Below are 27,747 nucleotides of genomic sequence, written 5' to 3'. Positions count from 1 at the left end.
TCTCTGCCTCAGGGGGTACAAAAACTTAAAAATACATACAATATAGACAATCCCTCAGTGCTATAATCGTGGAGATTAGATTTCAATTGAGAAATATCTGGATGCTTTAAAATCGACTTCATTTAAGCATAAGTTTTGCCGATGTTTGTTGGTGTATGGTCCTATCCAACCTGTGCACGGACCGTCGCATGACGGAAGGACCCAATTTTAGTTGACCTTTTAAAAAATATAAAACTACAGCCATCTAATATCTTCACTTCTACTCGTGTTAAATTTTACTTTTCCCTAATGTATGACATTCCAATGATTTTTAAATTGCGACCATATTTTTTGAATTAAGTTTTCTTTTTTGTCTATGCATTACAAATGATCTTATCGCATGCGACTGTCAAAACTGTATCAAAACTTGGAGAAGTGCTAAACGAGTTCGGGGAGAAATCCTGGAAATCTACCCCAACATGTACTTTTGCTTCATTTGAGGCCACTGCTCTATATAGATGAATTTGTTCAAAAAAAATGTTTATCCGGAAAATAAGTCTTATTAATGTGCAAAAACTTAAATTTGCCAAAAAATTTAATTTCCAGTTTTTCAGTTTCTAACTAATTGTAAGTGGCCGACTGGCTTGACAGAGACATTACTTGACGCTTTCGTTGACTCTTCACTAATAACACACCGTTCTCCGCCTGAAGTCATATAGAAACATCGCAGACTTTGCGTAAATCGCTGGTTGTTGTTTCAGGTATTTTATGGCAGAAGATTCTAAAATAGCTAACCTAGATGATGCAAACTCTACAAAAAATGCACTTTTGAAAGCAGCAGGTAAAAAGCAGCAGCAAGGAAAGCCGCAGTAATTTAGACAACCTAAGTTCTGCGAGAAGTTGGTTATGAAGTTGAATGCCTTTTGATTCGTTTAAGGTATTCCTAAAGGACTTAGAGAGAAATTCAACGATCGTGTTCTTGCAAATTTTGATTCTCAAATGGAAAATTTAGTATCAACACCTCGCAACCCTAACAGTCACCCAGCAGCAGGTGAAAATCGAATAAATATTCAATATGAATTAACATAATATATGCATCCTATTTTTGATTTTACAGACGAAGAAGTTGGGAGTGACGACGACACCTATTCAATTGGGAGCGATGAACTTCCAAACGAGTTAGTTCAGTTTTTGCTACATCTGACTATTGGTTTAATATTATTGGTCCTTATGATTTGCCATTCTTGATTTGCAATTAGAGGGCGAAGGTCAAATGTACTAACATCAAACAGTCTCGCTGGTTTATCCAGAAGTATTAAGTGCAATTCAAAATTATAGGAATTCCTCAATGTCAACCATGGACTCGATTCCCTCAGACGCTTGCCTGAAAAAACTCATGGCTGAAGGCAAAGACCTTACACAAATAACAGAGGAAGGAGAATGTTTGCTCTCGCTGGCGAGTGCAAATGGTTACTTGGATCTTGTTCAAGTGATGCTCGCCATGAACCGTGACTCAGTCGATGAACGGGGTCCCAAAAATGACTTGACTCCTTTGATGGAATCCGTTGTCAATGGGCACGAAGACTGCGCCAAGGTTCTAATTGAGCACGGGGCAAATATAAACGCCCAAAGCGAAAACGGTAAATCTGATAAGATCTTTTTTAATAGTTTTTATTATCTTTCAGAAATGTGATTTTCGTGCTAAACGGCGGGGGCATGGTATTGAAATTTTTGCTAGGCAAATTTCCGTTGAACAGCTTTTGTTGTACGAACCGATATGAATTGTTCAGCGGAACTTTCTTGCACGCGTAAAACAAAAAAAAATGACTGGCCTGCTAACTTTTGGTACTTGGGCAATTGATATTTCTTCTAGTACTATCGAATACTCGGCCCTTTTTATCTGCACAAGTTTCGTTTTTTTTTCGAATAATATTTGGTGGAGCCTGGTTTTAGGCAACACACCTTTGCACTATGCATGCGCCAATGGGCATGTCAGTATTGCCAAAGAGCTTTTGGAGCGGGGAGCTGGAATCGAAGATCAAAACGAAAACGGGCACACCCCTCTGATGGAGGCAGCTAGCAATGGCCTGGTAGACATAGCCCGGATACTCCTGGAAAGGGGTGCCGGAATCAATGCATACTCCAGTGAGTTTAAGGAGAGTGCACTAACCTTAGCGTGCTACAAAGGTCATTATGAAATGGTCAAGTTTCTCCTGGAAGAAGGAGCAGACCAAGACCATCAAACTGAGGAAATGCACACAGCCCTGATGGAAGCATGCATGGACGGTCATTATGACGTAGCAAAGTTGCTGATTGATCATGGCGCCAAGGTCAATATGCCGACCGAGAGTTTCGAGTCCCCTCTGACCTTGGCCGCTTGTGGGGGGCATCTGCAGCTGGCAAATTTGTTAATTGAGAAGGGGGCTTCTTTGGAAGAAGTAAACGATGAAGGGTATTCGCCGTTGATGGAAGCGGCCAGGGAGGGGCACGAGGCGATGGTCATGCTTCTAGTCAATTGTGGTATGTTATATGGTGTTCTTAATGAATAAAGATACATGTAGTCTTTTAGCTAATAAATCCATAGCTGAAAGACTATTGATATCCACCAATCAAGCATAGAGACATGGGTAATTTTGATTTGACTCTTAGGTGCAAATGTTAATGCTCAAACCGAGGAAACACAAGAAACAGCCTTGACGTTAGCATGCTACAACGGATTCATCAATATCGCCAAATTCCTCCTTGGAACAGCGGGTGCCGACGTCAACGGAGGTGGCTCATCCCCTCTGATGGAAGCAGCGCATCAAGGTCACGTCGACTTGGTGAAGTTTCTAATCAATAGCGGGGCTGATCTGCACTTGGAAACGGGTGGGGGAGATACGGCGTTGTCGTTTGCATGTGAAAATGGACATAATGAGGTTGCAGAGATCCTGTTGAATTGTGGAGCTAAGTTGGAACATGAAAGCGAGGGAGGAAGAACTCCTCTCATGAAGGCAGCAAGAGCTGGACACGTGTGCACTGTGCAGTTTCTAGTCAGCAGAGGTTATTTGTACTTGTCATTTTCAAAGGAGTTTTCATTTATACTGAACCATGCAATCCTAACTTGCAATCTCATTGTGGAGATTTAATAGGATTGGCGATAGTAAGAAGCGACCTGGTCGGCTATTTCAGGCTAAGTGGTAGACAAAATAATTGGTTAGTTTGACCATTCAGGGGTTTTGACAGGGCTCAGAAAATAGAAAATACATTTAAAAAAACTCATCTTTATATGAAAAGTAAGCTAAAACATATACCGAATAAATTTTTTGGTTGTTCACTAGGCGCCGACGTCAACCGACTGAGTCAAAACGAAGACCACACACCACTGTCATTAGCTTGCTCAGGAGACCACAAGAATGTAGTCGAACTACTGCTAGAGCACGGAGCTGACCCCTCAGTGCGCCTCAAAGACGGGTCCAACGCACTCATAGAAGCAACTAAGGCTGGAAACACCCAAATTGTCCGTCTGTTACTCGAGTACTCACCTTCAATAACCGATTCACTAACCGATACTAATGAGTTAATCTACGGATCTGAAATACAACCCAGAGTGCCTACCCAGGCGCTTCCAAATATGGTTCCCCCTGCCCAGCAAAACCCAATGTCCCTGAACGTTGCGACCCAGAAAACAAACATGATTCCATGCCAAGTGCATAATTACAACTGTCCCCGAAATGCAAACAACCAGATGTTGCAACAATCCCAAATTCCAGACGTGGTCCAGTCGACCCAAGAAAGTTTTGTAGTGTCGGGACCTCAACAGCAGCAATACACGAATAACCCTCATGTAGCTGGACATGCTCAGGTTCCGGCGCATGTTTGTGATCACTTGCGGTTAGCCCAAGGTGGCACGATGTACCCTTTCGATGATAATAGCTATCATGAAAAAGGTTAGCTATACCAATGCTCACAAAAGTTCTCAAAAGTTTGCTAGTTTCATTCATGTGTTGGTTAATTTGTTATGCGTAGTACCTTGTCTCGTGACATTAGATTTGTTTTTCTTCGTTGAATAATTTTTTGTACAATTTGGATTGTAAAGTGAGGAAAAAGGTGACAGAAAAAAAAATCAAAATAAATTTTTGACTACCAAAAGTAACGAAATTTGAAAAATAGTTGTTTAGTTAAGGCCAATTGTTGTCACTACTTTTTCGGTCAGCGAATTTAATTAAACTGAAACACCGCGTTTTAAGTTGGAAATACATTTTTCTTTCATTTTGCACATGAAATAATCACCAAAATTGCGAAAAATTTGGCAAAGGCTGTAATGTCAAGCTTAAAAAACCAGAGGAGAATATTTGATACAAGAAAACGCTTGCGTTGAAATTGTTTTTGTTCTAAACTTGTCTTGTAATCCGAAACTTAACTTTTTTTCCCGTAAACAACTTTTCTTACAATAAATGATCTTGCTTCATTATTGAACCTTAACAACTTCCAGGTTCCTTTTCACTTAGCCTGGAGGTAACGCATTTGCTTTTGCACTCTAAGGTAAAGGGTTCGAGTCCCGACATGACCTTTGAAAAAAACTTCGGTAAAAGTTGAATTGTCGGACATTCGTTTGTCTGCTCAAGTTTTTACGGCTTAGGTGCCATATCATGGATTTCTGTGCTGTAAGCAAGTATCGTGGTTGTTTCAAGCGTTGTTAATAACAGTTTTTAGGGGCCAGTTGAAATTTTAAAGGCTTTTTATAAAATATATATATTTTTTTTCGGCTCAACTGGCGCCTGCTCAAAAATTGTCTGCTTTGTTACTGCTTCGTAAGTTTTGTTTCGTAAGTAAGGTCAAGGGTTCGCTTATTGGCATGACCTTGTTTTTTCAAACGAAGTTATAGGCTGTTGTGGGGACCCTAACCCTTTTTTTTGGTTTGAAACTAAATCGAGTTTTGAGTTCAATCGAAATAACAGCGTGCATAAGTATCTTCTGCATAAGTCCATTTCTCTCATAGAGATCTGATTTTCGAAAAGCCAAATTTTTAATTTGTTGACCGTTCTTTGTAAAATTTTGACTTTTCTCGATCACTAACTCGCCAAATCTGACAATGAGGGTATACGTTGAAAGCCGATTAATATTGATTGGCTTGCCAAATTTCTTTGAAAAATTTCATGGCTCTCGAAAAGTTCCTTACTCACGCAACAAAACTTACGAAGCGGAAACAACCCTGCCCTTCTTAGATTAAGTGTTCAATCGAGAAACCATGCTTTGCGTATATTTTTTGCTGAAGCGGCAATTAGCTACTGTTTGCAGAAAAAAGTTGTGGATTTCGGAAAATCAAGTTTTTGAGTTTTTTGAATTTTTTTTTAATATCTGAGATGAAAGGTGCAATCGAAAGAATCTGTTGTGAGATTCGTTCTTGTCACTTATTTTAGTAGAGAAACCACTAAGGTTTTTGGCAAAGTCAAATTTTTGAAATTACCATTTCGTCTCGCATCAGTACAACAAATTTAAAGAATATCAAACAGATTTCGCCATTTTTAGCTGGGATCTAGTTATCTTTAGGTTTTCGAATAGCAAGCGTTATCAAACTGTAAAATATACTTTTTCGGGTTATCAACATGTTTGACAGAATCACTTGTATCTTGGTTCATAATGAATTGAAACGTCTATGTGTTGCCGGTCAACGTAGCATGGAGGTAACGAATATGTCTAGGACGGCAAAAGTCCTATCTTCGAATCTGACCAGGACCTGTTTTTTTTCTGTTATTGATGCAATTATATATTGTTGCAATTGAAATTGTCGGCCAATTTGTTGAAAACGTTTTGGTTTTTCTCAGCTTCTACTGATTTTCAAAAAAGGGTATCAATTTATAGACTGCCTACTACCCTGTTTGCCCGCATAATCCCCTAGAGTCTCTTTTTCTGGACCCCTCTGTCTACAGCCTTCGAAAGAGTCTGAGGGGGGACTTTGACCCATATTTATGAGCTTAACCGAAAGACCATATTGTTTAAAGCCTACCCCTATAGGTGGCTATGCCCAGTTTGTTTAAGAAAAAAGTAATAATTTTAAACTTGTCTTGTAATCCGGAACCTAACTTTTTTTCCCGTAAACAACTTTTCTTATAATAAATGATCTTGCTTCATTATTGAACCTTAACAACTTCCAGGTTCCTTTTCACTTAGACTGGAGGTAACGCTTTTGCTTTTGCACTCTGAGGTAAAGGGTTCGAGTCCCGACATGACCTTTGAAAAAAACTTCGGTAAAAGTTGAATTGTCGGAAATTCGTTTGTCTGCTCAAGTTTTTACGGCTTACATATCATGGATTTCTGTGCTGTAAGCAAGTATCGTGGCTGTTTCAAGCGTTGTTAATAACAGTTTTTAGGGGCCAGTTGAAATTTTAAAGGCTTTTTATAAAATATATATTTTTTTTCGGCTCAACTGGTGCCTGCTCAAAGATTGTCGGCTTTGTTACTACTTCGTAAGTTTTGTTTCGTAAGTAAGGTCAAGGGTTCGCTTATTGGCTTGACCTTGTTTTTTCAGTATATCTTGCTTAGCTTGTTTGCCTAGAATTCCTGTTTGATAAAAAGAGGCGTTTTGAAATATATGGGATTTGCTTTTATAACTGATTTTTTGAGACGTTTGGGAACAGTTTTTCGCTTTTTGCAAAAAAAAAGTTTTTTTGCTCAAAAAGTACACTACTGATTTTGTTAAAAAAGGTAGCAATGGAAAGACCGCCTACTCCCTTCAATACCTGAATAATAGCCTGTTTTTTTTCTTTAGCCCAATGTCTACAGTCTTTCTCGAAAACTGCTCTCCCAAATCTGAGATTTTGGTTTCAATAGACAGGATGGGTTGTGCAAACCTCCCCTGCATAAGCGGCTTCGCCCAATTTTTTTACGCTAAAATTGATGGCCCTCGGGATTCACAAATGTTTGAGTTTTTGACCGTATTTTGAATCTTCTTGACTTCTCTCAAAAATTTTTCTCCCAAATGTAACATTGTGGGTTTATTGAAGATAACGGGTGGTCTAAAGATTTTCTGCAATAGCGGTCGTGCCTTATTTTTCTTTGTACACAGAATGTTATTGCCCTCGGAAACGTTAAATGTTAATTTTTTGATGTTTTTTTCCCACTTTTTGATTTTTTTCTAAAACTACTCTCCCACATCTAAGATTGGGTTTAATGGAGATAACGGGTGGTCTAAAGTTTTTCTGCAATACCTAATTTTTTTGTACACAGGATGTTATCGCCCTCAGAAACGTCAAATGTTAATTTTTCAATGTTTTTTTTCTATTTTTGATTTTTCTCGAAAACTACGAGTTCAAACGAAGTAATAGGCTGTTGTGGGGAGCCTAACCCTAACCTTTTTTTGGTTTGACACTAAATCGAGTTTTGAGTTCAATCGAAATAACAGCGTGCATAAGTATCTTCTGCATAAGTCCATTTCTTACATAAACATCTGATTTTCGAAAAGCCAAATTTTTAATTTGTTGACCGTTCTTTGTAAAATTTTGACTATTATCGATCACTAACTCGCCAAATCTGACAATAAGGGTATACGTTGAAAGCCTATTAATATTGATTGGCTTCGCCAAATTTCTTTAAAAAATTTCATGGCTCTCGAAGAGTTCCTTACTTACGCAACAAAACTTACGAAGCGGAAACAACCCTGCCCTTCTTAGATTAAGTGTTCAATCGAGAAACCATGCTTTGCGTATTTTTTTTGCTGAAGCGGCAATTAGCTGTTGTTTGCAGAAAAAAGTTGTGGATTTCGGAAAATCAAGTTTTTGAGTTTTTTGAATTTTTTTAAAAATCTGAGATGAAAGGTGCAATCGAAAGAATCTGTTGTGAGAGTCTCTCTGCAGAAGGGGATAGGCTCTTTGTCTTAAAATTAAATTATGTTCTGGAGAAAATTCTTATTTTTCAAAACATGTCACTCTTGTCACTTATTTTAGTAGAGAAACCACTAAGGTTTTTGGCAAAGTCAATTTTTTGAAATTACCATTTCGTCTCGCATCAGTACAACAAATTTAAAGAATATCAAACAGATTTCGCCATTTTTAGCTGGGATCTAGTTATCTTAAGGTTTTCGAATAGCAAGCGTTATCAAACTGTAAAATATACTTTTTCGGGTTATGAACTTGTTTGACAGAATCACTTGTATCTTGGTTCATAATGAATTGAAACGTCTATGTGTTGCCGGTCAACGTAGCATGGAGGTAACTAATATGTCTAGGACGGCAAAAGTCCTATCTTCGAATCTGACCTGGGCCTGTTTTTATTCTGTTATTGATGCAATTATATATTGTTGCAATTAAAATAGTCGGCCAATTTATTGAAAACGTTTTGGTTTTTCTCAGCTTCTACTGATTTTCAAAAAAGGGTATCAATTTAAAGACTGCCTACTACCCTGTTTGCCCGCATAATCCCCTAGAGTCTCTTTTTCTGGACCCCTCTGTCTACAGCCTTCGAAAGAGTCTGAGGGGGGACTTTGACCCATATTTCTGATTTTTTTTTGTTTTCTCGAAAACGACCACTCTCAAATCTGACTTTTTTGTTTCAATGATTAGAACGGTTTTGAAAAGCTCTCTGCAGAAGTGCCTACGCCCGTATTTTTACACATAAAATATGGCCCTCGGAATAGTCTTTTTTTAAATTGTTGACCGTTATGTAAATCTTTTTGGCTTTTCTCGAAAACTATCCTCTCAAATCTGATATCGTGGGTTCAAACGTTTGGACAATCGGAAAATTCAAACTTTTGATTTGTTGACCTTGTTTTGGTCTTTTCTCGCTGGTTATCCGGCTAAATCTGATATCATAGCTTTAATCGAAAGAGCATATTGTTTAAAGCCTACCCCTATAGGTGGCTATGCCCAGTTTGTTTAAGAAAAAAGTAATGACCTTCAAACAAGTCAAAGTTTTGAAACTTCCTCTGCTTTTTTGGAAAATTTGTGAATTTAAGCAAGAACTACCACGTGATTTCTCAGGTGGTGTTCAATCGAGAAACCCAGTTTTGGGAATCTTCTTATTTTTTCTGCTTAAGCGGCCACAATCTGCTTTTTGCAGAAAAAGTTTTGGGTTTTAGAAAGTCCGTTTTTTAGACCATTAAACCATCAAATCTGAGATGAAGTTTAATTGGAAGAACCGCTGGAAATTTTTTCTCCGCAGAAGCGACGACTCTTTTTTGTAATTAAAATGTTATCTCTTTGGGAAAATTTTTTTTCTCTCAAAATTTTTATTCTTAACTTTTTGCACATTTAATAATCACCAAAATTCTGAAAGTTTGGCAAAGGCTGTAATGTCAAGCTTAAAAAAGCAGAGGCGAATATTTGATACAAGAAAACGCTTGCGTTGAAATTGTTTTTGTTTTACACTTGTCTTGTAATCCGGAACTTAACTTTTTTCCCGTAAACAACTTTTCTCACAATAAATGATCTTGCTCATTATTGAACCTTAACAACTTCCAGGTTCCTTTTCACTTAGCCTGGAGGTAAAGCATTTGCTTTTGCACTCTAAGGTAAAGGTTTTGAGTCCCGACATGACCTTTGAAAAAAAATTTCGGTTAAAGTTGAGTTGTCGGACATTCGTTTGTCTGCTCAAGTTTTTACGGCTTAGGTGCCATATCATGGATTTCTGTGCTGTAAGCAAGTATCGTGGTTGTTTCAAGCGTTGTTAATAACAGTTTTTAGGGGCCAGTTGAAATTTTAAAGGCTTTTTATTAAATATTTTTATTTTTTTCAGCTCAACTGGTGCCTTCTCAAAGATTGTCGGCTTTGTTTCTGCTTCGTAAGTTTTGTTTCGTAAATAAGGTCAAGGGTTCGCTTATTGGCATGACCTTGTTTTTTCAGTACATCTTGCTTAGCTTGTTTGCCTAGAATTCCTGTTTGATAAAAAGAGGTGTTTTGAAATATATGGGATTTGAAACCTCCAGGTTCCTTTTCAGTTAGCCTGGTGGTAACGCATTTGCTTTTGCTGCACTCTAAGGTAAAGGGTTCGAGTCCCGACATGACCTTTGAAAAAACTTCGGTAAAAGTTGAATTGTCGGACATTCGTTTGTCTGCTCAAGTTTTTACGGCTTAGGTGCCCAATCATGGATTTCTGTGCTGTAAGCAAGTATCGTGGTTGTTTCAAGCGTTGTTAATAACAGTTTTTAGGGGCCAGTTGAAATTTCAAAGGCTTTTTATAAAAAATATGAATTTTTTTCGGCTCAACTGGTGCCTGCTCAAAGATTGTCGGCTTTGTTACTGCTTCGTTAGTTTTGTTTCGTAAGTAAGGTCAAGGGTTCGCTTATTGGCTTGACCTTGTTTTTTCAGTGCATCTTGCTTAGCTTGTTTGCCTAGAATTCCTGTTTGATAAAAAGAGGTGTTTTGAAATATATGGGATTTGCTTTATAACTGATTTTTGGAGACGTTTGGGAAAAGTTTTTCGCTTTTTGCCTCAAAAAAGTTTTTTTCTCAAAAAGTACACTACTGATTTTTTTTTAAAAATGTAGCAATGGAAAGACCGCCTACTCCCTTCAATACCTGAATAATAGCCTGTTTTTTTTCTTTAACCCAATGTCTACAGTCTTTCTCGAAAACTGCTCTCCCAAATCTGAGATTTTGGTTTCAATAGACAGGATGGGTTGTGCAAAGCTCCCCTGCATAAGCGGCTTCGCCCAATTTTTGTACGCTAAAATTTCTGGCCCTCGGGATTCACAAATGTTTGAGTTTTTGACCGTTTTTTGAATCTTTTTGACTTTTCTCAAAAACTTTTCTCCCAAATCTAACATTGGGTTTAATCAAGATAACGGGTGGTCTAAAGTTTTTCTGCAATAGCGGCCACACCTAATTTTTCTTTGTACACAGAATGTTATTGCCCTTGGAAACGTTAAATGTTAATTTTTTTTTGATGTTTTTTTTTCCACTTTTTGATTTCTTTTCTAAAACTACTCTCCCAATTCTAACATTGAGCTTAATGGAGATAACGGGTAGTCTAAAGTTTTCCTGCAATACCATATTTTTTTTGTACACAGAATGTTATCGCCCTCAGAAACGTTAAATGTTAATTTTTCAATGTTTTTTTTTTTCTATTTTTGATTTTTCTCGAAAACTACGAGTTCAAACGAAGTAATAGGCTGTTGTGGGGAGCCTAACCCTAATCCTTTTTTTGGTTTGAAACTAAATCGAGTTTTGAGTTCAATCGAAATAACAGCGTGCATAAGTATCTTCTGCATAAGTCCATTTCTTACATAAACATCTGATTTTCGAAAAGCCAAATTTTTAATTTGTTGACCGTTCTTTGTAAAATTTTGACTTTTCTCGATCACTAACTCGCTAAATATGACAATAAGGGTATACTTTGAAAGCCTATTAATTTAGATTGGCTTCGCCAAATTTCTTTGAAAATTTTCATGGCTCTCGAAAAGTTCCATACTTACGCAACAAAACTTACGAAGCGGAAACAACCCTGCCCTTCTTAGATTAAGTGTTCAATCGAGAAACCATGCTTTGCGTATATTTTTTTGCTGAAGCGGCAATTAGCTACTGTTTGCAGAAAAAAGTTGTGGATTTCGGAAAATCAAGTTTTTGAGTTTTTTGAATTTTTTTTAAAATCTGAGATGAAAGGTGCAATCGAAAGAATCTGTTGCGAGAGTCTCTCTGCAGAAGGGGATAGGCTCTTTGTCTTAAAATTAAATTATGTTCTCGAGAAAATTCTTATTTTTCAAAACTTTTCACTCTTGTCACTTATTTTAGTAGAGAAACCACTAAGGTTTTGGCAAAGTCAATTTTTTGAAATTACCATGAGGGTATACGTTGAAAGCCTATTAATATTGATTGGCTTCGCCAAATTTCTTTGAAAAATTTCATGGCTCTCGAAAAGTTCCTTACTTACGCAACAAAACTTACGAAGCGGAAACAACCCTGCCCTTCTTAGATTAAGTGATCAATCCAGAAACCATGCTTTGCGTATATATTTTGCTGAAGCGGCAATTAGCTACTGTTTGCAGAAAAAAGTTGTGGATTTCGGAAAATCAAGTTTTTGAGTTTTTTGAATTTTTTGAAAATCTGAGATGAAAGGTGCAAGCGAAAGAATCTGTTGTGAGAGTCTCTCTGCAGAAGTGGATAGGCTCTTTGTCTTAAAATTAAATTATGTTCTGGAGAAATTTCTTGTTTTTCAAAACTTTTCACTCTTGTCACTTAATTTAGTAGAGAAACCACAAAGGTTTTTGGCAAAGTCAAATTTTTGAAATTACCATTTCGTCTCGCATCAGTACAACAAAATTAAAGAATATCAAACAGATATCGCCATTTTTAGCTGGGACCCTAGTTATCTTTAGGTTTTCGAATAGCAAGCGTTATCAAACTGTAAATATACTTTTTCGGGTTATCAACTTGTTTGACAGAATCACTTGTATCTTGGTTCATAATGAATTGAAACGTCTATGTGTTGCCGGTCAACGTAGCATGGAGGTAACGAATATGTCTAGGACGGCAAAAGTCCTATCTTCGAATCTGACCAGGACCTGTTTTTTTCTGTTATTGATGCAATTATATATTGTTGCATTTAAAATTGTCGGCCAATTTATTGAAAACGTTTTGATTTTTCTCAGCTTCTACTGATTTTCAAAAAAGGGTATTAATCTAAAGACTGCCTACTACCCTGTTTGCCCGCATAATCCCCTAGAGTCACTTTTTCTGGACCCCTCTGTCTACAGCCTTCGAAAGAGTCTGAGGGGGGACTTTGACCCATATTTCTGATTTTTTTTGTTTTCTCGAAAACTAACACTCTCAAATCTGACTTTTTTGTTTCAATGATTAGAACGGTTTTGAAAATCTCTCTGCAGAAGTGCCTACGCCCGTATTTTTACACATAAAATATGGCCCTCGGAATAGTCTTTTTTTAAATTGTTGACCGTTATGTGAATCTTTTTGGCTTTTCTCGAAAACTATCCTCTCAAATCTGATATCGTGGGTTCAAACGTTTGGACAATCGGAAGATTCAAACTTTTGATTTGTTGACCTTGTTTTGGTCTTTTTTCGCTGGTTATCCGGCTAAATCTGATATCATAGGTTTAATCGAAAGAGCATATTGTTTAAAGCCTACCCTTATAGGTGGCTATGCCCAGTTTGTTTAAGAAAAAAGTAATGACCTTCAAACAAGTCAGTTTTGAAACTTCGTCAGCTTTTATGGAAACTTTGTGACTTTAAGCAAAAACTACCACGTGATTTCTCAGGTGGTGTTCAATCGAGAAACCCAGTTTTGGGAATCTTCTTATCTTTTCTGCTTAAGCGGCCACAATCTGCTTTTTGCAGAAAAAGTTTTGGGTTTTAGAAAGTCCGTTTTTTAGACCATTAAACCATCAAATCTGAGATGAAGTTTAATTGGAAGAACCGCTGGAAATTTTTTCTCCGCAGAAGCGACGACTCTTTTTTGTAATTAAAATGTTATCTCTTTGGGAAAATTTTTTCTCTCCAAATTTTTATTCTCCACTTTTTGCACATTAAATAATCACCAAAATTGCGAAAAGTTTAGCAAAGGCTGTAATGTCAAGCTTTAAAAGCAGAGGAGAATATTTGATACAAGAAAACGCTTGCGTTGAAATTGTTTTTGTTTTACACTTGTCTTGTAATCCGGAACTTAACTTTTTTTCCCGTAAACAACTTTTCTTACAATAAATGGTCTTGCTCATTATTGAACCTTAACAACTTCCAGGTTCCTTTTCACTTAGCCTGGAGGTAAAGCATTTGCTTTTGCACTCTAAGGTAAAGGTTTCGAGTCCCGACATGACCTTTGAAAAAAATTTCGGTAAAAGTTGAGTTGTCGGACATTCGTTTGTCTGGTCAAGTTTTTACGGCTTAGGTGCCATATCATGGATTTCTGTGCTGTAAGCAAGTATCGTGGTTGTTTCAAGCGTTGTTAATAACAGTTTTTAGGGGCCAGTTGAAATTTTAAAGGCTTTTTATAAAATATATATATTTTTTTTCGGCTCAACTGATGCCTGCTCAAAGATTGTCGGCTTTGTTTCTGCTTCGTAAGTTTTGTTTCGTAAATAAGGTCAAGGGTTCGCTTATTGGCATGACCTTGTTTTTTCAGTACATCTTGCTTAGCTTGTTCGCCTAGAATTCCTGTTTGATAAAAAGAGGTGTTTTGAAATATATGGGATTTGCTTTTATAACTGATTTTTTGAGACGTTTGGGAACAGTTTTTCGCTTTTTGCAAAAAAAAGTTTTTTTTCTCAAAAAGTACACTACTGATTTTTTTTAAAAAAAGGTAGCAATGGAAAGACCGCCTACTCCCTTCAATACCTGAATAATGGCCTGTTTTTTTTTCTTTAGCTCAATGTCTACAGTCTTTCTCGAAAACTGCTCTCCCAAATCTGAGATTTTGGTTTCAATAGACAGAATGGGTTGTGCAAAGCTCCACTGCATAAGCGGCTTCGCCCAATTTTTTTACGCTAAAATTTGTGGCCCTCGGGATTCACAAATGTTTGAGTTTTTGACCGTTTTTTGAATCTTTTTGACTTTTCTCAAAAACTTTTTCCCAAATCTAACATTTTGGGTTTAATGAAGATAACGGGTGGTCTAAAGTTTTTCTGCAATAGCGGCCGCGCCTAATTTTTCTTTGTACACAGAATGTTATTGCCCTTGGAAACGTTAAATGTTAATTTTTTGATGTTTTTTTTCTATTTTTGATTTTTCTCGAAAACTACGAGTTCAAACGAAGTAATAGGCTGTTGTGGGGTGCCTAACCCTAACCCTTTTTTTTGGTTTGAAACTAAATCGAGTTTTGAGTTCAATCGAAATAACAGCGTGCATAAGTATCTTCTGCATAAGTCCATTTCTTACATAAACATCTGATTTTCGAAAAGCCAAATTTTTAATTTGTTGACCGTTCTTTGTAAAATTTTGACTTTTCTCGATAACTAACTCGCCAATCTGACAATGAGGGTATACGTTGAAAGCCTATTAATATTGATTGGCTTCGCCAAATTTCTTTGAAAAATTTCATGGCTCTCGAAAAGTTCCTTACTTACGCAACAAAACTTACGAAGCGGAAACAACCCTGCCCTTCTTAGATTAAGTGTTCAATCGAGAAATCATGCTTTGCGTATATTTTTTGCTGAAGCGGCAATTAGCTACTGTTTGCAGAAAGAAGTTGTGGATTTCGGAAAATCAAGTTTTTGAGTTTTTTGAATTTTAAAATCTGAGATGAAAGGTGCAAGCGAAAGAATCTGTTGTGAGAGTCTCTCTGCAGAAGGGGATAGGCACTTTGTCTTAAAAATAAATTATGTTCTGGAGAAATTTCCTATTTTTCAATTTTTTTCACTCTTGTCACTTATTTTAGTAGAGAAACCACTAAGGTTTTTGGCAAAGTCAAATTTTTGAAATTACCATTTCGTCTCGCATCAGTACAACAAAATTAAAGAATATCAAACAGATATCGCCATTTTTAGCTGGGACCCTAGTTATCTTTAGGTTTTCGAATAGCAAGCGTTATCAAACTGTAAATATACTTTTTCGGGTTATCAACTTGTTTGACAGAATCACTTGTATCTTCGTTCATAATGAATTGAAACGTCTGTGTTGCCGGTCAACGTAGCATGGAGGTAACGAATATGTCTAGGACGGCAAAAGTCCTATCTTCGAATCTGATCAGGACCTGTTTTTTTTCTGTTATTGTTGCAATTATATATTGTTGCAATTAAAATTGTCGGCCAATTTATTGAAAACGTTTTGGTTTTTCTCAGCTTCTACTGATTTTCAAAAAGGGTATCAATTTAAAGACTGCCTACTACCCTGTTTCCCCGCATAATCTCCTAGAGTCTCTTTTTCTGGACCCCTCTGTCTACAGCCTTCGAAAGAGTCTGAGGGGGGACTTTGACCCATATTTCTGATTTTTTTTTTGTTTTCTCGAAAACTACCACTCTCAAATCTGACTTTTTTGTTTCAATGATTAGAACGGTTTTGAAAAGATCTCTGCAGAAGTGCCTACGCCCGTATTTTTACACATAAAATATGGCCCTCGGAATAGTCTTTTTTTAAATTGTTGACCGTTATGTGAATCTTTTTGACTTTTCTCGAAAACTATCCTCTCAAGTCTGATATCGTGGGTTCAAACGTTTGGACAATCGGAAAATTCAAACTTTTGATTTGTTGACCTTGTTTTGGTCTTTTCTCGCTGGTTATCCGGCTAAATCTGATATCATAGGTTTAATCGAAAGAGCATATTGTTTAAAGCCTACCCCTATAGGTGGCTATGCCCAGTTTGTTTAAGAAAAAAGTAATGACCTTCAAACAAGTCAAAGTTTTGAAACTGCGTCTGCTTTTTTGGAAAACTTGTGAATTTAAGCAAGAACTACCACGTGATTTCTCAGGTGGTGTTCAATCGAGAAACCCAGTTTTGGGAATCTTCTTATCTTTTCTGCTTAAGCGGCCACAATCTGCTTTTTGCAGAAAAAGTTTTGGGTTCTAGAAGTTCCGTTTTTTAGACCATTAAAAAATCAAATCTGAGATGAAGTTACTTTGAAAGAACCGCTGGAAATTTTTTCTCCGCAGAAGCGACGACTCTTTTTTTTGTAAGTAAAATGTTATCTCTTTGGGAAAATTTTTTCTCTCAAAATTTTTATTCTTCACTTTTTGCACATTAATTAATCACCAAAATTGCGAAAAGTTTGGCAAAGGCTGTAATGTCAAGCTTAAAAAAGCAGAGGAGAATATTTGATACAAGAAAACGCTTGCGTTGAAATTGTTTTTGTTTTACACTTGTCTTGTAATCCGGAACTTAACTTTTTTTCCCGTAAACAACTTTTCTTACAATAAATGATCTTGCTCATTATTGAACCTTAACAACTTCCAGGTTCCTTTTCGCTTAGCCTGGAGGTAAAGCATTTGATTTTGCACTCTAAGGTAAAGGTTTCGAGTCCCGGCATGACCTTTGAAAAAAAAATTTCGGTAAAAGTTGAGTTGTCGGACATTCGTTTGTCTGGTCAAGTTTTTACGGCTTAGGTGCCATATCATGGATTGCTGTGCTGGAAGCAAGTATCGTGGTTTTTTCAAGCGTTGTTAATAACAGTTTTTAGGGGCCAGTTGAAGTTTTAAAGGCTTTTTATAAAATATATATATTTTTTGGCTCAACTGGTGCCTGCTCAAAGATTGTCGGCTTTGTTTCTGCTTCGTAAGTTTTGTTTCGTAAATAAGGTCAAGGGTTCGCTTATTGGCATGACCTTGTTTTTTCAGTACATCTTGCTTAGCTTGTTTGCCTAGAATTCCTGTTTGATAAAAAGAGGTGTTTCGAAATATATGGGATTTGCTTTTATAACTGATTTTTTTGAGACGTTTGGGAACAGTTTTTCGTTTTTTGCAAAAAAAAGTTTTTTTTTCTCAAAAAGTACACTAATGATTTTTTTTTAAAAAGGTAACAATGGAAAGACCGCATACTCCCTTCAATACCTGAATAATGGCCTGTTTTTTTTCTTTAGCCCAATGTCTACAGTCTTTCTCGAAAACTGCTCTCCCAAATCTGAGATTTTGGTTTCAATAGACAGGATGGGTTGTGCAAAGCTCCCCTGCATAAGCGGCTTCGCCCAATTTTTTTACGCTAAAATTTGTGGCCCTCGGGACTCACAAATGTTTGAGTTTTTGACCGTTTTTTGAATCTTTTTGACTTTTCTCAAAAACTTTTCTCCCAAATCTAACATTGGGTTTAATCAAGATAACGGGTGGTCTAAAGTTTTTCTGCAATAGCGGCCACACCTATTTTTTTTTGTACACAGAATGTTATCGCCCTCAGAAACGTCAAATGATAATTTTTCAATGTTTTTTTTCTATTTTTGATTTTTCTCGAAAACTGCGAGTTCAAACGAAGTAATAGGCTGTTGTGGGGAGCTTGCATGGTTGACATCGTCCAATTTTTTTTCGCACAAAAATTTATTGCGCTCGAATATTTTTTTTTTTGGTTTGAAACTAAATCGAGTTTTGAGTTCAATCGAAATAACAGCGTGCTTAAGTATCTTCTGCATAAGTCCATTTCTTACATAAACATCTGATTTTCGAAAAGCCAAAATTTTAATTTGTTGATAGTTCTTTGTAAAATTTTGACTTTTATCGATCACTAACTCGCCAAATCTGACAATAAGGGTATACGTTGAAAACCTATTAATAATGATTGGCTTCGCCAAATTTCTTTGAAAAATTTCATGGCTCTCGAAAAGTTCCTTACTTACGCAACAAAGCTTACGAAGCGGAAACAACCCTGCCCTTCTTAGATTAAGTGTTCGATCGAGAAACCATGCTTTGCGTATATTTTTTGCTGAAGCGGCAATTAGCTACTGTTTGCAGAAAAAAGTTGTGGATTTCGGAAAATCAAGTTTTTGATTTTTAATTTTTTGAATTTTTTTAAAATCTGAGGTGAAAGGTGCAATCGAAAGAATCTGTTGTGAGAGTCTCTCTGCAGAAGGGGATAGGCTCTTTGTCTTAAAATTAATTGATGTTCTGGAGAAAATCCTTTTTTTTTCGAAACTTATCACTCTTGTCACTTATTTTAGTAGAAAAACCACTAAGGTTTTTGGCAAAGTCAATTTTTTGAAATTACCATTTCGTCTCGCATCAGTACAACAAAATGAAAGAATATCAAACAGATATCGCCATTTTTTGCTGGGACCCTAGTTTTCTTTAGGTTTTCGAATAGCAAGCGTTATCAAACTGTAAAATATACTTTTTTGGGTTATCAACTTGTTTGACAGAATCACTTGTATCTTGGTTCATTATGAATTGAAACGTCTGTGTTGCCGGTCAACGTAACATGGAGGTAAGGAATATGTCTAGGACGGCAAAAGTCCTATCTTCGAATCTTACCAGGACCTGTTTTTTTTCTGTTCGCTGGTTATCCGGCTAAATCTGATATCATAGGTTTAATCGAAAGAGCATATTGTTTAAAGCCTACCCTTATAGGTGGCTATGCCCAGTTTGTTTAAGAAAAAAGTAATGACCTTCAAACAAGTCAGTTTTGAAACTTCGTCAGCTTTTTTGGAAACTTTGTGACTTTAAGCAAAAACTACCACGTGATTTCTCAGGTGGTGTTCAATCGAGAAACCCAGTTTTGGGAATCTTCTTATCTTTTCCGCTTAAGCGGCCACAATCTGCTTTTTGCAGGAAAAGTTTTGGGTTTTAGAAAGTCCGTTTTTTAGACCATTAAACCATCAAATCTGAGATGAAGTTTAATTGAAAGAACCGCTGGAATTTTTTTCTCCGCAGAAGCGACGACTCTTTTTTTTGTAATTGAAATGTTATCTCTTTGGGAAATTTTTTTCTCTCAAAATTTTTTATTCACTTTTTTTTAGAGAAACAATTCAGTTTTTTTTTGCAAGTCCAATTTTGAAATCACGTTTTTCTGGCCGCATTAATATAGCAAATTCATTCAATATCAGACACATACCTCCAGCTTTAGCTGGGCCCTTAGATTTTTCTATCGAGACTTAAGAAAGTTTTGGTTCATCAAGTGTTTTTTAACATTTAATTTTATTCGACTCTTTTTGTGTGTGTTGTATCGCAAGTAGTGCGAAGCTCCACTTCGCCTCTGTGTAATAAAGTGGTGTTGTTTTAGAGCAAGAGATAGCAAAGAATCTGCAGAAGGAGAGGGATGAGTTGCTGAAGAAGAAGGCGAAGTTGATGAGTGAGAAGAAGGAGATCAGCAAAAATGTGCAACAGGCAGCCAAGCAGTACAGGGAACAGCAGCTACAGCATCACCAACACCACGCACACCAACAACAACAACAGCAGCAAACAAAGTAAGAACGAAATAGCACAGAATGTTCAGAATTCGGTAAATACTTTGATCGAAAAGATTCCCTAAACTGCGCAATGGCTTCCTCACACTTTTTCAAGTTCGGTCGATGGTACCTAAGAAAGAATAGGGGGCAGTTGTCGAAAAAATGGTCAAGTACTCCTATTGTATAAAGAGATACCTTCCCGACCGTAGTGTTTTTCATATCTTTTGCTTTTATTTTTGGTAAAAATAGGGGAATTTGTTATATGGGCGAAGGTAGTAGTTCAAATTAAAGAAGTTTTTTCTGTTCTTTATTTACAGCTCCTCGAAGCTTGCACCCGATTGCCAAAACCAACTCTGGCATCAAATGCCGGCCATGCCCTCTCACTTACCACCACACGACTGTCTGGACCCCTCCAGTCAATGCAATCAACAAACCCCCACGTCCGAGGCATCTGGTCAACACTGCTCAGAAACGTCTTTTGAAACCCTATCAACTTCGGGTAATTCAGGTCCGTGCTGTGAGCATCATACGTTGCCCACGGCCTGTGGAGATGTCAAAACTGGGTCCCAGAGTCAACCTGGGCCGTCGCCATACCTCGAAGAAGGATTCTCAGCCGCCAATCCTCTCGCAGGTTGCAACCTTCAGAAGAATGTCGGCATTCCAAAGGTCGACAACAGCAAGCAGTGTCTGATCAATAATTTAAATCGGCCGCCGGGTTCAGGTGGGGGCGGGGAGATAGGCAATGAAGGTAACTCATACGCAAATCGGCAGGTATCTGTCCTAAATCCGCAGTTGGTCAACCACCCGGCTCTATCGGGCCTGGGATTCGACGGATCTCTGGAGAACTTTGACGTCGGCAATTTCCCTCTTTCAATGGTGCCACAGTATCCCATGAACAATGTGACTGGGATCGACTCTGCGATTCTGGAAAAATTGAAGCAATTACCTGAAAGTAAGTCCTCGACCATTTCTTGTTTCAGCAACAGTGTTTTTCTGACATCTTTGAGAGATCATCATCAGGTCTCACAAAGATTTAGGTGTCGAGTGGATTCAAGAATACAAATAGTCCTACGTTTTTTTAAAATCAATAAACGTGTTTTTATTTTAAGCCGAGCAGCGGAAGCTGATTGAACTTACCACCACCCTCGCGTCTGCAATCGACAACCCACACCTGCTGCAATATGTCAGCCAACAGTCACCCCAAAACACCACCTCCCAACAACAACAACAATCAGGTTCCCAAAGCTCTTCGAAGAGTCCATCATCCCAGGTGTCTCCGACCACGGCAACTACGTCGGCACCCCAAACCCCGACTATTCAGCAACAACAGCAGGCAATAGCAACCACCTTCGCAGCAGCAATCGCAGCCTCCCAGTCATCCAACATCCTAAGTCCGGAATCCCTTGCATCGACATTCAGCATGGAGAATGTATTGAATGCGGCAGGTCTGATTGCGGCAGTAAATGCGGACCCCTCCCAGCGGGTTTTCGACCTGCTGAATCAAGGGTACTCCGGTGATAAGATGATCGCAGACCAGCAGCTGGCGGCACAGTTTGGAAGGATGGATCTCGAACCAGGTTTGGACTCTTTTTCTCTATCTCGACTCTCGAGTGAAGTCCAAACATTTTTTCCAAGGAAAATATCATTGTTAAGCAATTGAAGTTTATATTCATTTTTTAAAATTTCAAATAATTTTTTGAAAGATGCTGAAAATAACAGTTTAAGATTGAAGTAACAATAGCACGTCGTTCAAATATTTCAGACCAACAAGAAACATCACAGACCGGAGACCTCTTACTTGCGCCTAACCCCTCCCCCACCGAAGGCATCGGAACCCCAAACCGATCCACCTCACCCTGTGAGAACGTCCCCTCGTCTTACATGTTCCGACCCGGTGACCTGTATCCCGTAGGTGCAACACCTGCCGGCATTCTTCCCACGGGTGTCATTCCCAGTTTCCAGGGTCTCACGGCTGAACAAATTATGGCCTTGAACGGTCAGACAGCGAGTAACGGAACGCAGACGGCAAGTATTGCTGGACAACCTGTGATCATGCCGCAAGCGTTGAATCAACAGCAGCAGGTATATTGCTTCGTTTTCTCGCCTAAAAAACTTTAGATAAAATGAAAATTTCGAGTTCTAGTTATAAAATGTAGCAAAATTTGATGCGAGAATTGAACGTTCTGGTTCTGAGATCTGGCAAAGTTTGATGCAAAAAATGGCGATCAATTTCTTTTTGGTAATTTTCAGGACTGCTGAAGATTATTATGATGTCATTTTAATGCACTGAAGATACTATTACAACATGGATCTATATTTCAGGTTGCTCTAGCTTTGAACAACGGTGTACCAACCATGGCAATGGGAGGCAGAACTACGGTGGAGGTTAACGCGCAGACAGATAGCAATAACGACACCCCGTTGACGATCGCGGCCGCGGCTGGCAATCGAGACATAGTGAGAGAGTTGTTAAAGAGCAAGGCGGATATCGAACACAAGGATAAGAAAGGTAGAATGATTTGATCGTTCACTCCACTAGAGAAAATGCACGGGAGAGGCTGAAGTCGAATATATACCAATAATTTGACTTTATTGACAATAATTGGGTCTTTTTGGGCGCCTATGAAGAATTGAAATTCCATATATAAAATTATACTTGGAATGTTAACAGTTTTCCGATTGAGTTGATTTTGAAACTACGTTAAGTTAAATGTTCGTTTTCTTTCAGGTTTCACCCCTCTCATCCTCGCCGCTTCTGGTGGTCACGTGGACGTTGTCCGGTTGCTCCTGGAAACAGAGGCACAACTGGAAGCCACGAGCGAGCGAACCAAAGACACGGCCCTCTCTCTGGCATGTTCCGGAGGAAAGGAAGATGTTGTCTGTGTTTTGCTGGAGAAGGGAGCAAACATTGAGCATCGAAATGTATCTGACTACACTCCGCTTAGTTTGGCAGCGTCAGGAGGGTACATTAAGATTATCAAGATGTTACTGAGTGCGGGTGCTGAAATCAATTCCAGGTAAAGAGATGAATTAATTGTCAAAGAATATACAACACAGCGAGTGCTTTCGCTATAAATTTCGTGCTTGAGTTTCACAATAAAAGTAAATCTGTTTTTCAATGAAAAAAGTGTGCAACGTGAAAATGTACTGCAATTGTGATTTTTTAGTGCTTGAATTGAATTGAATTATTCAGTGAGAAAATTTACGTATACAATATTTAACTCACAAGGATCGCACACGAGCCCTGAGGCTCATCGGGGCGAGACCCTGGAAAACAAAAATAAAGTTGAAGTGTTATTTGTGCTTAATTAAAGTGCTTAGTTAAGTTGAAGTATACATTGATGTACTTTTCATGCTATAGAACTGGCAGTAGACTTGGAATCTCACCTTTGATGCTAGCTGCAATGAACGGCCACGGAGAAGCAGTGAAACTCCTCTTAGACCATGGCAGTGACATAAACGCTCAAATCGAATCCAACCGAAACACCGCTCTAACCCTCGCGTGCTATCAAGGACGACACGAAGTTGTATCGTTGCTTCTAGAACGTCGCGCCAATATGGAACACAGAGCTAAATCTGGACTCACGCCACTGATGGAAGCGGCGTCGGGGGGTTATGCCGACGTTGGAAGAGTCCTCCTAGACCACGGAGCTGATGTCAATGCTCCTCCGGTTCCAGCATCTCGAGATACTGCGCTGACTATTGCAGCAGATAAAGGTCATTACAACTTCTGTGAAGTAGTGGTAGCAAGAGGTGCAAATGTCGAGGCGAGGAATAAAAAAGGCGGGACTCCTCTCTGGTTGGCGTGCAATGGGGGACACCTGGACGTCGCGATGATGTTGGTGACCTCGGGGGCGGATGTAGACGCCCAGGACAACAGGAAGATTTCGTGCTTAATGGCGGCATTCCGAAGGGTGAGACTAGTTGTTGATAAAGTACGTTGAGGCCTGCGTTCGAAATCCTTGTGAACTAGACATTTTGAAGTATGGTTCGTATTTGGTTCGCTTTGATTAGTAATCGCGCGATGAACACGAGTATATATCTAAAAAGCGGCAGAATTTTAGTTTTGGAACTGTAGTTTGCAATGTTTTGAAGTTTCTTTGCTTTAGGGTCACGTGAAAGTTTTGCGATATCTGGTGAAGAAGGTGTCGCAGTTCCCGGGCAACCAAGAATGTCTGCGGTACATTGCGACCCTAAGTGACAACGACCTTATCAAGCGCTGCAACCAGTGTCTGGACATCATCTCAAACGCCAAGGACAAGCAGGCAGAACAGGCCAACAAAAATGCAACTTCTCTACTCCAGGAGTTGGACGATGAGAAGGTATCGAAACTCGAATTCCTGTTTTTTTTTTAGTTTGATCGAAGTTTTTGTTTCTCTGCTGAGGCATCAAATTTTTCGAAAAAATCATTAGTGCTCAAAATACTAATATATGTATTTTAAAGGCATAATCAGTCGCGTAGAAATTCTGATGATATCTGGACTTTTAGTGCCAAGACTTTGAAAATTCTTGCTTTTCTTGAAATATTTAAAAAATTCATCAAATATAGAGTAGGACATGTATTTTAAATTCAACATATGGGTGAACTATTAGAGTCTACAAGAGCTCTGAAAGTAAATAGCGCTGCAATGACCCAATTGCGAGGAGAGTAAATTAAGATCAAGCCGATTTCGATTTTTCTGTGTTTAATTTGAGTAGCAAAAATGGTTCTAGAGAACTGTGAAAATTAATGTCCAAGAAATTTGCTATAATACATTTTGCTATTAGCACGGGTATTGCAGCCGGGTACTAATTTCTTTCCTGTTAATACTATTCGAAAAATAGCTTTTTATGTTGATTGTAAATTAACCCACTTGGATTTCGGTATATTTCATTTTTTTTTTTCGTTTTTTTTTAATTCTTTTTTCGAGCCTAAAAGCGTTCGGCTTATTACTTATCGGCTTAGTGGCCTCATAATACGTAGTTTGAGGTGCAAAAATATCTCGAATTTTCAACTTTTTTTAGAGCTGAATGAAAATTTTTGAGCTGTAAGGTAATTTTTGTCGGCTCAACGTGTCTGGTCTGTTCAAGTATGTCACCTTTTTTACCGCCTAGCTAGTTTTCTTTCAGTGCTATTTACCCTAGCGAGCAGCTAGTGTATTAAAAGGAACCTTCTTATTTTCTAACCTAGCTCGCAATTGAAAAGAGTTTGTTGAAAGGGTTCATTTATTTGGCACTTTTGCTATAATCACGATCTGTAGAATTGGAGGCTTATTTCTACTTTTTTATTGCTTTTTTAGGGCTGATTTTTGTCGTATTCTCGCTAGTTTTTGCGAAGCGAAGCCTCGCCTCATAGTTGAACATTCAATTGTCTGGTTTGGCATGTTTTTTGTCTAATGGGACCTTTATCAAAACTATTGAAGACCGCATGTATACTGAGTAATAATGAATGAGATGAATTTTCAGGTGTTTCTGGTTTCCTGACTTACGGTTGAGTTATTGACAGTTGAATGCTAATTATTTTTTTTCCAATTTTCAGTCCCGAGATTTACAAGACCTTCCAGCTCGTTTGGTTAACAGCCTATGCACACTGGAATAATTTTGCAAATGATCATTGATGCTTGCGGTTAGGCTTTTGTAGAAACGTTTGTTCAATTATTCACTATCAATTGATTTCGAAAGGCATTTGGGTTTTATGGATACCGAGAGATTTTATAGCTTTTTTGTCGACGATACATCGATTTTTGCAAAAATTTTTTATGATTTCTGTTTTCTAATGATGGCAACGTTTCAGTTTAAGCCCAATGTTTCAAGTTTTTTTTCCAAAATTATGATTTCAAATGATTGCAAAACTAAAACAAGGATAACTGGTTACTGTGCAAGTAGCACAAAATGTTCCGACCATATAGTCTTTAAAAAACTACAAGATAAAGCTTTTTTTTTCAAATTAGTTTTTCTGTGTGGGGTGATAAAAAGTCTGATGTAAAACAATATTTCAGGCATATTTGACATTCATAGTTTTACAGGGAAATAAGACACAAACATTTTTTTAGAAAAGTTACTATAAAAACAAAAATAAAAAACATTCAAAAGATTTCAAAAATTTTTTAAATTTTTTGCAGAAAATGTTCATATTTTTTGAAGTTTTGGTTCCCAAAATGGAGCTACAAAATTCCAAAAAATAGTTTTAATTGCTTATAGCTAAGTTTTTAGGGTTTAAATTTCAAATTTTTCCTGGTTAAGCTGTTGTAAGCCTGCTCGCTTGCTTTAATCGCTCGAATTAAGACGAAAAATCAAAAATTATTTCAAACCGGTGTTTCTCAACACTGGCAAGTTTTTTTTCGGAGTTTTTTTTCGTTCGAATCACGACTGAAAGGGTCTTAAAATGATATATCACTCAACCCAGTCTGATAATTATTTTTGGAAGATGGACTGCTCGAATAAGCTGAAAGCTCTGAGTGATCTGACTGCCTCTTATGGTCCAATAAACAAGCCATTTATCGTGAATTTGAACTATAATTTGATATAGTTTTTACACAAGCCGAGCGTAGTGTATTATTACGAAGAATTTTTTTCTAACCCAAGTCGCAAATAAAAGTGCTCATTTGGTGACACTTTTGGTATATATAAATTCAATCATATTTAAGCTTATTTCAGCATAAACATTTTAATGGCATATATCGCTGCTTTATTTTTGACAAATGCCCATTTTGACATTTTGGTTAGTTTTTAAAACTGTTTCACATTTTCTCAAAATTCACCCTGCGAAATTGGAGATTAAGGTTTTTTTTCTATAACTAATCTGCTGATACTGAGGTTAATAGTTCAATAAAATTAACATGGTGCTTCGATTTTCCCTGTGTAATCTTTCTTACCCTTTTTGTTGGAAAGCTGGTCTGCAGTTTTACCGTTTTTTTTTTTGAAATTTCGTCACTATTCCGAAAAACTAGCTAAATCTGATATGAAGGGTTCCATCTAAAAAAAATTAGGGTGTAGAAATTTTCGATCTAAAACCCAGGTTGTGGAAAGCATGAGGTTATTCCCATGCTTTAGAGGGGAAAAAGTTATGGATTTAGGCAAAGTCAAATTTTTTATTATTTTTTTGAATCTTATTTAACTTTTTTCTAGGCATATCGAAAAGTTGGTCGGGAAAGTCTGGACGTACCAAAAATTGGTCGGGAAAGTTTGGGCGTACCAAAAATTGGTCGGGAAACTCTGGGCGTATCAAAAATTGTAAATGAAAGTCTGAATATGCCAAAGTTTGTCCTGAAAGTCTCGACATCAGTCGCGCATATCAACTCGGGAAGATCCGTTGGTTCGTTTAAATTTTTCTCGGATCGAAAACGTTCGGTAACTTCTCAGTTGTTGGACACAAGTGTCCCTACATGCCACGTTAACGTTTTAATTAAAGGAATTCTCTTGGATTCGCATTTTTTTCCTTGGCATTTTTATCATTTTTGCTGCTGCTTAGCAATCTCGTGGTTGCAGTTCAGAGGGGTATTTTAACGCAAGTGATTTTTCTAATGATGGGGGGACCAAAAGATGGAAAATTTCAAATAATCAGAATTGTTAAATAGGATCATATTGGCTAAAACGAAGTCCTTATTTACAGATACCGAATGATAGCAGGGGAACAATAATCAATCCGTGCAGATATAATATATTGTGTTTTTTTTCCATTTTCCCCAAATCAGTGTCCCTGATTGACTTCATACACGAAAAATGCGTATCGTAAATTTTCGTTCTAGAAAAACGCGTATCACACTATTCCATGTAAGAGCAAGGATAGCCGGTTGCTGTGCAAGTGGCTTAGAATGTTTTTTCTTCATTTTTTTTCGAATTAGTGGCATTTGTTGTGCGTGGTGTGATGAAAGAACTATACAAAAGCATATAAAGTTTGTAATAATGTCTTCAAAATATTAATTACAAGTGAATATTAATTACAAGTGAACGAAGTTTTTGAGAAGCTTTTATTTCCATGCGCTAAATGAAGCTTCCAAAACTAGTCCGTTTCGAAGAATTAAGTTTTTGTTAATCTTAAATGATCAATTTTTATATAACGAACGTTA

The 27,747-nt window shown here is 37.6% G+C and overlaps 1 protein-coding gene across 3 annotated transcripts in view; it reads left to right on the top strand.

Annotated features, from left to right (window-relative positions):
• Window positions 1–27,747, top strand: part of LOC134853337 (ankyrin repeat domain-containing protein 17-like) — a 47,469-nt gene that overhangs the window by 4,424 nt on the left and 15,298 nt on the right. For all 3 annotated transcript variants that reach the window (XM_063869312.1, XM_063869313.1, XM_063869311.1), the window contains exons 2-16: window positions 739–820; window positions 917–1,030; window positions 1,097–1,157; window positions 1,318–1,619; window positions 1,933–2,499; window positions 2,629–3,021; window positions 3,300–3,908; window positions 19,534–19,717; window positions 20,017–20,651; window positions 20,809–21,276; window positions 21,462–21,781; window positions 22,022–22,208; window positions 22,428–22,716; window positions 23,061–23,613; window positions 23,809–24,021. In XM_063869312.1, coding sequence (XP_063725382.1) covers window positions 748–820; window positions 917–1,030; window positions 1,097–1,157; window positions 1,318–1,619; window positions 1,933–2,499; window positions 2,629–3,021; window positions 3,300–3,908; window positions 19,534–19,717; window positions 20,017–20,651; window positions 20,809–21,276; window positions 21,462–21,781; window positions 22,022–22,208; window positions 22,428–22,716; window positions 23,061–23,613; window positions 23,809–24,021 — 4,968 coding nt within the window. In that variant the 5' untranslated portion in view covers window positions 739–747. The remainder of the gene's footprint in view (window positions 1–738; window positions 821–916; window positions 1,031–1,096; window positions 1,158–1,317; window positions 1,620–1,932; window positions 2,500–2,628; window positions 3,022–3,299; window positions 3,909–19,533; window positions 19,718–20,016; window positions 20,652–20,808; window positions 21,277–21,461; window positions 21,782–22,021; window positions 22,209–22,427; window positions 22,717–23,060; window positions 23,614–23,808; window positions 24,022–27,747) is intronic.

The sequence above is a fragment of the Symsagittifera roscoffensis genome, chromosome 8 (assembly GCF_963678635.1).
Source record: "Symsagittifera roscoffensis chromosome 8, txSymRosc1.1, whole genome shotgun sequence".
In the NCBI taxonomy this organism is placed as follows: domain Eukaryota; kingdom Metazoa; phylum Xenacoelomorpha; order Acoela; family Convolutidae; genus Symsagittifera; species Symsagittifera roscoffensis.
This window is presented reverse-complemented; position numbering and strand designations above follow the sequence as displayed.